General features: G+C 40.9%; 1 protein-coding gene across 12 annotated transcripts in view; it reads right to left on the bottom strand.

Moving 5' to 3' along the window:
- Window positions 1-4,722: 4,722 nt before the first annotated feature.
- The window catches only part of U2SURP (U2 snRNP associated SURP domain containing), a 35,427-nt gene continuing 28,322 nt past the window's right edge, over window positions 4,723-11,827 (bottom strand). For all 12 annotated transcript variants that reach the window (XM_035132769.3, XM_088669090.1, XM_088669098.1 and 9 more), the window contains 4 exons: window positions 9,794-9,904; window positions 8,482-8,606; window positions 6,956-7,132; window positions 4,723-6,598 (listed from right to left, as the gene is read on the bottom strand). In XM_035132769.3, the coding sequence (XP_034988660.1) occupies window positions 6,460-6,598; window positions 6,956-7,132; window positions 8,482-8,606; window positions 9,794-9,904 (552 nt within the window). In that variant the 3' untranslated portion in view covers window positions 4,723-6,459. The remainder of the gene's footprint in view (window positions 6,599-6,955; window positions 7,133-8,481; window positions 8,607-9,793; window positions 9,905-11,827) is intronic.

Below are 11,827 nucleotides of genomic sequence, written 5' to 3'. Positions count from 1 at the left end.
ACGGTAATTGGATAGACTAGAGCAGTGTTTCTCAACCTTTTTTGGGCCACGGCACACTTGTTCCGTGAAAAAAATCACGAGGCACACCACCATTAAAAAAGTTAAAAAATTTAACTCTGTGCTGCCCTATATTGACTATAATTATGACTGTAAGAAACACTTGCCAATTGCTGTGTTGGTTGCAATCTCCTGTAATAAGGCTTCACAAGCCGTCCGGTGGGTCAGTGTTGTATATTGGCGGCCGCCAGGCACGTGACAATGCAAATCGCCCTTCTCGTCGCCGCACGTCGCGGTACACCAGCCAGTGTCTCGCGGCACACTAGTGTGCCACGGAACAGTGGTTGAGAAACGCTGGACTAGAGCACACTGGAAGCAGCATACAAACTATGAATCATTTGGCACTGTGTGAGAACCAATGCCTCTGCTACCATGTTTCCAAGTTGCTCTCCCCTCACCTCTCTCTCACCACCCCAAGCTTTTAAATACAAACACCCTCCTTGCAATAGGTTTTCAGAGGTTTTCTCCTAAATTTACACACCACTTTTCCCCCACAGTAAATGCATATCCTAGGCATGAAAAAGATGTCATTTTTTTATCACATTAACAAAAAAGACAAGCTTCGTGTATGTAGAGGATGAACATTATCAAAGGAGATTCTTTTCATTCTTTTCAAGATTCTTTACAAAACCATAATTGTTGTCCAAGGTTAGATGACTGTTTGAAAGCCTATCATTACTAATAAGCTTCGCCGAAATCAAAAGAGGCAAATCCAAGACAAATAACACTTGCAGATAAAGAGCCAGCAAAAAAACAAATTGATTTGCCCTCCACCTGGTTATAAGGCCCATCAGATTCACCTTGCAATTTGCTTAGCTATTAACATTAAAGACACTACTCAATTGCCCACTCATATTCAGGTGGTTGTCATGTTTGTATTTGAAGCTTCTTCAGCACTTTATGCTTTCAGTATCTTACACAGGCATCCCCAAACTTCGGCCCTCCAGATGTTTTGGACTACAATTCCCATCTTCTCCGATCACTGGTCCTGTTAGCTAGGGATCATGGGAGTTGTAGGCCAAAACATCTGGAGGGCCGCAGATGCTTGATCTTACACATGAAAACTGTATCTAAAGATGCATGCAGAACAGCACTCTTGTTGAATTTCCGTCCAGCTGCACACATATTAACCTTTACTAACCTCTCAGAATGTTGTAGTTGGCGTATTTTTGTAAAAAGTTGAGTCTGAGCTGTACTTCCGTGTACTCATATTTGTAATGCAGCATGCCAAAAATAGACCTTTGAAACAGGAATGAAGTAGCTTCTGCTAACACACCACACACCACCCCAATCTCCCCAGTGATATGAGATTCCAGGGGTTGCAAGATGTGCTTTACCCAGGGTCTGTTTTCTTTTGGACAATGAGACACAGCAGAGACTGTGGTGTCGTCATGATACATGGTTTATTTACACATATATACAACCTGTGTCAACGGGACGTGGGTGGTGAAGACAGGCACCTTCTAGTTTTGTCTCCATCTTCTACCTGCTAAGTTCTGCTACAACGCTGCAACACTTGAGACTAAGGGGGAGGTAGATGACAGGCAGCGCCACCCCCTGGATTGGTTGTACATAGGTCGGCAGGTGGGGCTTGTTAAGGATAGACTGAGGTTGGTGGGGGCCGTTTTCTGTTTGCTCTAATGCAGGGTTTCCCAAACTTAGGTCTCCAGCTGTTTTGGACTACAACTCCCATCATTCCTAGCTAGCAGTACCAGTGTTCAGGGTTGATGGGAATTGTAGTCCAAAAACAGCTGGCGACCCAAGTGGATGAGCTTCCACTAGTAATGGTGTGTGTGTGTGTGTGTGAGTGTGTGTGTGTGTGAGAGAGAGAGAGAGAGAGAGAGAGAGAGAGAGAGAGAGAGAGAGAGAGAATACTGCTGCAATGCGCTCTACGTGGGGCTACCTTTGAAGGTGACTCAGAGAAGAGGTGGGATATAAATCTAGAAATCTAGAAATAAATTTCTGAGCACAATCCAAAGTGTTGGTGTTGACCTTTAAAGCCCTAAACGGCCTCGGTCCAGTATACCTGAAGGAGCGTCTCCACCCCCATCGGTCTGCCCGGACACTGAGGTCCAGCGCCGAGGGTCTTCTGGCGGTTCCCTCGCTACGAGAAGCCAAGTTACAGGGAACCAGGCAGAGGGCCTTCTCAGTAGTGGCACCCACCCTGTGGAATGCCCTCCCACCAGAGGTCAAAGAGAACAACAATTATAAGGCATCTCAAGGCAGCCCTGTTTAGGGAAGCTTTTAATGTTTGATTTCTGTATTTTAATGTTTTGTTGGAAGCCGCCCAGAGTGGCTGGGGGAACCCGGCTAGATGGGCGCAGTATAAATAATAAATTATTATTATTATTAATTAATGATGTCCAGTCTCAGCAGTGGAGTGGCCCAGTCATGGTCAGATTTAATGTTTCATCCCATCTCCCTGTCAGAGGCCACATCCCCTCCCTTACTCTGGTCAGCCTATCATGCCTGTCAGCATTTGACAGAAGCGAAATGAGTCCATTATAGTGTAACAAGAGCACACAGTTCACGAAGTTGCATTTCACAAGAGTGAGCTTCCTCCACAGAAACGTTTTCATGTATGTCAGAATTCAAGTATTCACATTCGTAAGACCATAAGAAGAGCATGCTGGATCAGGCCACTTTTGGAAGTCAGAACATGTTAGCAAAGTTGAGAGATCCGATTCCTAAGTGGGTTAAACCACAGAGCCTAGGACTTGCCAATCAGAAAGTCGGCGGTTCGAATCCCCATGACGGGGTGAGCTACCATTGCTCGGTCCCAGCTCCTGCCAACCTAGCAGTTCGAAAGCACGTCAAAGTGCAAGTAAATCGGTACCGCTCCAGCGGGAGGGTAAACGGCGTTTCCGTGTGCTGCTCTGGTTCGCCAAAGTGGCTTTGTCATGCTGGCCACATGACCTGGAAGCTGTATGCCGGCTCCCTCGGCCAGTAACGCGAGATGACCGCCGCAACCCCAGTCTCGGTCACAACTGGACTGAATGGTCAGAGGCCCCTTTACCTTTACCTTACAACCTGTGTCTAGATGAAGAGGTTCTGCACCATCACTTTCGAGGTTTCTGTTCTTCTCGTGCCTTAAAGCCATGTATCCCTGTGTCTGAAACTTCCTTCTGTCGGCTCACATCACACTGTTCCTAAGCTTTCATTGTCTCTGCGTTTTCTAACTAAAGTGGCATGTGACAAGACTTTAGCTGGCACTACTCGGAGGTCCACACAGACTGAAGGGAAGGCTGAAGAGAATCCCAGGTCAGTGATCTCAGACCATCCATCTGCTCCTGAAGAGCAGTGATGTGGTGGAGCATGAACAAGTCTAATCAGGCATCTAATGAACCCTTTTATTTGGGTAAACGCAGATGGTGAACTGACCCAACATGTGATTGGGGACATGAGCTCAAGTCTTCCTAAAGACCAGCCACTGTAACATCCTTTGCCAACTCCATTCTTTTGACTAGCCATGTCCTGCTGCTCTTTAGAGAACAATGAAGCTGGCATGGATATGGGGGCTTTCATGATCAGATCCGGCACTTCAACATTTACGACTGCAGAGGAGACCTCTATTAGCTTCAGAGGGTTTGGCTGTTTCATACCTTTTTATTTTCATCATTTTAAATTGTAAACCACCTTGGATACACCTTGGAAGGCATCTAAACAGAGTTAGTGTTTATATACATACATACATACATACATACATACATACATACATACATACATACATACATACACACACACAGTGTCACCTCGCAAGACGAATGCCTCGCGCAACAAAAATCTCGCAAGACGAAAGTGTTTTGCCATGTTTTCGGCGCTTCGCAAGACGAAGTATTCTATGGCTGCCATGCTTCGCAAGACGAAGGTTTTCGGCGGTTTTTTGTTTGTTTTTTGCCGCGGCAAACCGTGCTTCGCAAGACAAAATTATCGCAAGACGAAGCAACTCGCAGAACGAATTACTTTCGTCTAGCGAGGCACCACTGTGTGTGTATGTATATTATATATATATATATATACACACACACACACACACACACACACACACACACACACACACACACACAGATATATATGTATAATATATATACACACCGTGTTTCTCATATTATAAGACACGTCTTATTTTTTTCCTCAAAAAACACACACTATGGCTTATTTTCAAGAGATGTCTTATTTTTTTCCTCCTCCTCCTGCCGCGGCCGGCATTGCTGCTGCGCCTATCACTATGTCTTATTTTCGGGGTATGGCTTATATTCCTTGAATGCTTAAAAATCCTGCTATGGCTTATTTTATGGGTATGTCTTAAAATATGAGAAACAGGGTGTGGGTGTGTGGGTGTGTGTATGTGTATATATATATATATATATATATATATATATATATATATATATATATATATATATATATATATAATCAGTAGCACCTGTATGAGAATGTAGAAGCAATACAGGTAAGCACACAGGAAATTTGGGTCAACCCCCCCCCCCCCCCGGCCCAAATGTGTATTTTAGGTATTTTTGCATCATATTCCTCTAATGAATATAAATTTTGTCTCTCAAACACTTAAAAACCCCATATATAACATAAAAGAGCACGTAGCTGTCGATAATCATAATTATAATTATGAATTTTAAAAAAAAAAACACTTCACTGGAGTCCAGATCCCTTTAAACTTTGCATTTTATTACAATCTGCCCACTCCTCCAGGAAACAAACAGTGAACCTTTGTGACTTTTCTTTCATGGAAAAAAAGTTAAGTGACCCAGAGGAGGTGCTATGTTATATCAATGCCAAAAGAGGGGGGGAAACAGGTTTAAAACAAAAGGGCTTCCAAAACTGGGGAAGGAGAAGGGGGAAGGAATACAAGTATATTAGAAAAAGATACAAGTTAAAAAAATCTAATTTCTGCTACTCTTTCAACAATTTTCACATCCAAAGGAGGAATTCAATACAAAAATGCATTTACAAGGTCATCTTATGGAATAAAATCCACTTTATAAAGACACTTCATGATGTGCATTTTAGAGTTCTGATCATTCTGACAGTATTTGTTGTAAAGGGGAAATACAATTTGTTCTCTTTTCACTATTCATGGAAAGTAATTAAAACACTTAATACTGTGGCTTCAATACCATTTCACCGAAGATACCAGCTGAAAGGATTTCATGTTCAATGAAGAACGATGTGCCTTGAAACCATTCCTATGAAATATGTGAGTTTCAGACAGAAACAGCAAGTTTCATATCTGAGTAAAAGGGGAGAAAAACAGCATGCATGAAGAAACTGAATAGTGGACGTCTGCCCTAGTCACATTTCCAGAAATGTGTTAAAACTGCCCTAGTGCATAGGTTTAAACCTAATCTAATCAATTATGTGATCCTGCTACTATGAATGACTCGAGAGATTTATGGTGTCGAAAGGGAAGAAGAGTTTACAAGCAAATGGAAGAGGCCATAGGCCCAAGATTGCATTTGAGGTTCCTAATACCCACAAGCCCTGCTTTCCTTCCTTCCTATGTACTGGGCTGGAAGCATCTATAGCACCAGACAGATAGAAAGTAGCTGCAACAGTGATTATCTCTCTCTCCAGCAAACAATCACATTGTTTAGTAGGTATGGAAGAAGCAGACCTGCCAGGTGTCCCTGGAAAGAACTATCAACAGACTCATTCTGGCTGCTAGGCTGTAAGATGAGAGAGAATAAGTGTTCTCAAGGTGCCTGCAGGCTATGCTTGGAAATTCAAGCAATAGCTCATAACATTTAAGAACATCTGTACTGCGTAAATGTTCCTGCATTAAGTAAAACGTATTACCAAGTGACAATATTCATGCAGTAGATCCCAACATACCCAGAAGAGTTCTATAACCTAACCATTGTATGAAAGACTCCTGCTAGAAGCTCGCAATGGAAGCTCTGTATGATGGCAAACTATGGCTGGCGTTGGGGGAGAGAACTCTTGTTTCAGCGGGGCAAGAAAACACCATTATTATTTTTTTACTTTTCTTTTCAGATTTTATTTGAAATCTAATTCAAGTTGTCAAAGCTACAAAAAAAGGGGGATGGGGGGGGAACAATTGTGTGTGGGTGGGTTTTTTTCCTAACTCACAACATTGTAAAACAAAATATCACTACTGCCAGCAGATCAGTTACACACATTTCAGATGAAGTTTCTAAACACAAAATCTCGTTCTGGGAAGTAGCCACAATGAAGGTATTTTGTACAATATAAAACAATGACAGGTCTACCGATGCAGTTACTCATGAGTATACACGTGCATTCACAAAAAAAATATTAGGAATGCTTTTTTTGTTTTGTGTTTTTTTTTTAAACAGACTCTTCAGGCACAAAAACAAAACCGCATTTCCAGTAAGTGACAGCATCATAAAAATTAAGAGTTTGTCAGTGTTTGCTCTTCTTTGACTTCTTGTGGGATCTGTGTGGAGAGCGGGATTGAGATCTGGATTTTTTTCCTGACTTTTTAGGTGACCTGGATCGTGACCTCCTTGATCTTTTGGGTGTCCTTGAGCCAGACGGCGACCTAAAAATAAATTGTATTAATGTCAATAGATTGTTTATTTGGCTTCCGCCTGCCAAGATCAACCCCATTCTTAGAGTAGTTCAGAACCATGCTGGATTTGATGCACTCTTCCCCAAACAGATTAATTCTATCCTGTAACATGTATGTATAAAAGTGGACAAGGAAATACTACCTGTACCTTTTTACTGCATATGTCACCCAAGAATCCCGTTACTCCACAATATTACACAAAGACAAGTGTTTCTATTTATTTATTCAAAGGATGATTTCGGGTTCAGACGACAGGCCAAGCCAAATGATGGCTCAGCAGCTGAGTTACACTGAACAAAATGGATTTCCAGAAATGAACAGCGTTACCTTTTTGCTTTTTTACTGGCATCTCTGGGAGAATCCTTGTGAGATGACCTGGAGCGTGAGCTTTCTTTGTGGGATCTTTCAGATCGCTCCGAGCGTTCCGATTTTGGCGACGGTGATTTTGCTCGCCTGCTTCCACAGCTGCGGGATGGGCTGGGTGATGTGCTGTGTCGCCTTTTCCTTTTTCAAAAGAAAAAAGAAATAGAAATTATGAGCACCTATACAAAGATGCCCACCACCTCACCAAATATATTAAAGAAGGCTGGCATTGCTTTCAGAACATTAAATGCATAAATATTCAAAATCTCCTTATGCACATTTCCAGAGCAATAGGAGTTACAGCAGCAATCAGGCTGGCCATCAAAACTGCATGGTTAAATAAAACTTGGGACTTAATTATACCGCCTTTAAAAAAAAATGCAACTGATTGTCCAAAAACCTATGGTAAAATATATTTCAGATGCTTATAAGTAATGATTAATATTTGAATTAATCAGCAGTGACTTCAAGCCCTGCTGGGATTGAATACACTCCGGTTCCCGGTACTGAATGGCATTGTATTCAAGATTTGCTTTTGGCAGGGGTAAGCTTTACTCTAGCGTTCCTGATTGGCAACTCGAACATGTAGCTGATCCCAGCAGGGTCTGAAGTCTGTGCCAAACAGCATTTAAAGCCTTCCCAATTGTTCCTTTGCAGCCACGCCTTTATCTGCCCTACACCTGGCATCAAACAGGTTGGGCGGGCTTGGCTTGGGGGGGGGGTGGAAACCTTGGAGGTTAAATTAGGCCACCTGCTGGGCCAAAATAGGCCCACAGCCTATTGATTCCCCACCAATGCGTTAAACCAGGCACCCCCAAACTTCGGCCCTCCAGATGTTTTGGACTACAATTCCCATCTTCCCCAACCACTGGTCCTGTTAGCTAGGGATCATGGGAGTTGTAGGCCAAAACATCTGGAGGGCCGCAGTTTGGGGATGCCTGCTTTAAACTATAGCCTTGATCTTCAGATATTGTAACTTGTGTGCACCCTTGTTTGCCATTTTATCCTGACATGCTTAACATTTAAAAAGCAACAATTGCTTTAAATGTTCCTTTTAAAGTGGCTGTATATCACTGTGATCAGTTGACTGGATGATAATTTTCTTCTAAATGCCAAGATCCTTGATTGTGAAATTGCAGGGTGAACAAAGGCAAGGTTGCAAAAGCAATACTGTCTTCACACACACACAAAAATGACACTAACTCACATCCCACTGAAAGTATTATTTTCCAATTCAGACACTCAAATTTAGGGGACTAGAAAAAGAATTCAAAAATAGGGTGGCCCCCAAAGTTTCTACTCTGCTGGTGCAAGAGACTTCTGCTTGCGGAATGTAACTTTCCCTTCCTTTCCCCTGCAGCCCACACCCTCAAAATTGTCTCTGAAGGGTCAGAGGAGCCCCTGGAGCGAATTTTGGGGGCATGCAGGGGGAGAAGGGGAAAACTCTTTGCACATGCTGCATTCTATGTAGCCTTCTTAAATTAAGATACCTTTCTTTTCTTGTTGGTGTACATTCTTCTTTCTCCTTCTTCTCTTTTGATCTGGATTCAGATTTCTCTTTGTCCTTCTTTTCTCTTTCCCTTTCCCTTTCCCTCTCCAGCTCCTTTTCTTTCTCCTAGGTTAAAAGTAATTGAGCACTTCAGAGAATTCAGAATTTATCATACAGAGCAAGATGTATATGTTAATTCATTTTAAGCCCTACAAAACAGACCCAAAGTTTGACATTGAGGGAAGAAGAAATACCCTAAATCAGCTTCCTATGACTCCACATTAGATCACTGATCCATTTAGCTGAATGCTGTCTATCTACCCTGACTGGCAATGATTCTCCAGTGTTTCAGAGAAATGCCCTTCCCAGGGCTACCTAGATATGTAAGAGAATGAACCTGAGATCTTCTGTATATGCTCCACTACTAACCAACAGTCATTGCCATACAGTCAAACATTTACAAGAACAAAATTAAGTAGTCACTTTTAAAACAAATGTGGAAACATCTTTTGTCTTCTTAATCACATTCTTTCAGATTCTTAAACATCTTTAGCTCAAAGCTACCAAACCTTCGGCACTTAACTTTGCCCGTTACATGTGGCAATGTAATCATTAAGCGTAGTAACCTTACAAATTATGTTTTGATGCTAAATCGCTTTAAAAATAGATACAGTAACAACAAATATGAAGTTATTGCAGGGCAGTAAATCCCAAGCTACTTATTATTTTGTCTAGTTTATACAAGTCTATCACTTTAATATGCTTTAAAAGGTAATAAAGCTTTGTGTCGGTTTCTGTATGCTCATATTCAATTTTAAATGCAGCCCTACCATAAAGCACCTATCACCCACAGAAATGACTTTAGAAATCATGCACTTATACAGATCAAATAATCTATCTAGATAAGTCTAAAACACTAAACAGGCAAACTATTAAGTGTTCCAAAACTATTCTGATTTAAGATTGCCAAGTATAACATGAGGCCAGTACCATTCAACGGTTTGGATCCAGACTGCAAGTGGATTTGAGCCTGAGACCTGCTGCTGCTTGTGCATATCATGCTAAACAATCACTTAGCGTTATAGTCAAAACAGGTTCCAGTAACATTAATAATAATAATAATAATAAATTTTTATTTATACCCCGCCCTCCCCAGTCAAAAACCGGGCTCAGGGCGGCTGACATCAACAGAATCAATAAAACATAAAAACAATTAATTAAAATACAGATTAAAATACAGTATTAAAATTTAAAGATACAGAAATCTGTATCTAAAGTAAATTTAAAAAATGCAGAACAATAGCACTACTTACCCTCTGGAGCAGCTTGTCACGGTAGTGTTCGACCTGTTCTGAAAAACTCTGGCCTGGCTTCTTGGGTCTTTTTCCAGATTCCAACTCATCTTGAAACTTCATTACCTTCAGCTGTGAAAATACACATGCAAACACAGTTCTAGAGAGTTACCTGCAAGTTTGGCAAAGTTACAACATAAACATTTGGATTAGGCTTTTTATTTACAGTGGTGCCTCGCTAGACAAATTTAATTCGTTCCACGGGTCTTTTCTTATAACGAAAAATTCGTCTAGCGAATCCCATAGGAATGCATTGAATTTTTTTTGAATTTTTTTGCCCATAGGAACGCATTATTTGAATTTCAATGCATTCCTATGGGAAACCACAATTCGCTAGACGAATTTTTCATAAAACGAATTCGTCTAGCGAGGCAACCTCCGCTCGAAAAATCCTTTCGTTAAGCGGAAATTTCGTTAAGCAGGGCATTCGTTAAGCAAGGCACCACTGTACTTTGTTTTGGCCCTAGGGTACATGGTTTAGATCAGGCATCCCCAAACTTCGGCCCTCCAGATGTTTTGGACTACGATTCCCATCTTCCCCGACCACTGGTCCTGTTAGCTTGGGATCATGGGAGTTGTAGGCCAAAACATCTAGAGGGCCGCAGTTTGGGGATGCCTGGTTTAGATACATTCACATAAATTTCTCTTCAGTGATGAGTTCTCAAAACAATTAATTGGTGAAATACGATATTAAAATACATGTAAAGCTGAAATGTATTTTAATATGTACCTTTAGTTTATGAAATTTAAACTGACCTTATGTTTTGATCCCTTAAAGCTTTGACTTTTATTCACGACTTTAATGTATATTTTATATTCTTTGTACATCACTCAGAAGTTTTATTTATCATTAAGCAGTATACAAATTATGTTTAAAAATAAAAAATAAAATCCCACCCCAACGCTCAGATTATAAGTGCGGCTGAAAAACTCTGGAGTTAGTCTCTTCATCAGATTCGATAAAAAGAAAATTATGATTTGGCATTCCAGTGGTACCTCGGTTTACAAACACAATTTGTTCCAGAAGTCTGTACTTAACCTGAAGCGTACTTAACCTGAAGCGAACTTTCCCATTGAAAGAAATGGAAAGTGGATTAATCCGTTCCAGACGGGTCCGCGGAGTACTTAAACTGAAAATACTCAAACCGAGGCGTACTTAAACCGAGGTATGACTCTACATGAATAAGCCTTAGGTCTGTGCACTCTCCTCCAGTCATGAAAAGATCTGAAATTATTGCTTTTATTTAACCAATTGCAATTTAGCATTATCCTGGGACAAACTGTGTTAGCTTTTACCACTGAAACAAGCCAAATTATGAACACAGGAAGCTACCTTGTATCAAGTCAGTCCACTGGTCATCTAACTTAGTACTGTCTACACTGGCAGGTAGTGGGTCTCGTTTAAGATTATGCCTGAACCCTAAACCACAGGTAAACCTGAACTGTGATTAATTGAAAGCAACCACACAGGGGGAGAAAAAAAGAAACAGGCTCATTCATTGGTTAAACATTACATCTCAACACAACTGTTAAATTTCAAAAAATGAAAGGAAAATTAATGCAGAGTTCCTCACCCTCTGTATGAATGCAGCTTAAAAACCTTAATGGAGATCATACAATAAATTTAGAGATTATTCTACCCCAACATAATGACTTTCATTGGGCATTACTACTCCTAATAAATATTTGAGATCACATTTAGAAAAGAGATCCTTAAAATAAGCATCCATGAATAATAATCCATTAATCCTAACGGACCAATCTCATTTTGGAATACAGTTATACTCTTCTCACCAGCAGAGGGCACCCTAGACTTTCCAAGTAGTTGTGACTAAAATACACTTTTACCCAACAGTTCTTCCTACATTCTAGGAATGCAACAAGTGCTTTAGGAATTCAAAAACAAAAGTGCCACTCTCTTCTAACAATTGAGAAGAAGATATCAGATATCATCCTTAAATCAAGATTGAATAAGGAGCATAGGCATCAACTCCA

The sequence above is a fragment of the Zootoca vivipara genome, chromosome 5, assembly GCF_965207765.1.
Source record: "Zootoca vivipara chromosome 5, rZooViv2.hap1.1, whole genome shotgun sequence".
Lineage (NCBI taxonomy): Eukaryota > Metazoa > Chordata > Lepidosauria > Squamata > Lacertidae > Zootoca > Zootoca vivipara.
Note: the sequence above shows the minus strand (reverse complement) of the source record. Positions and strands in the feature narration are given on the sequence as shown.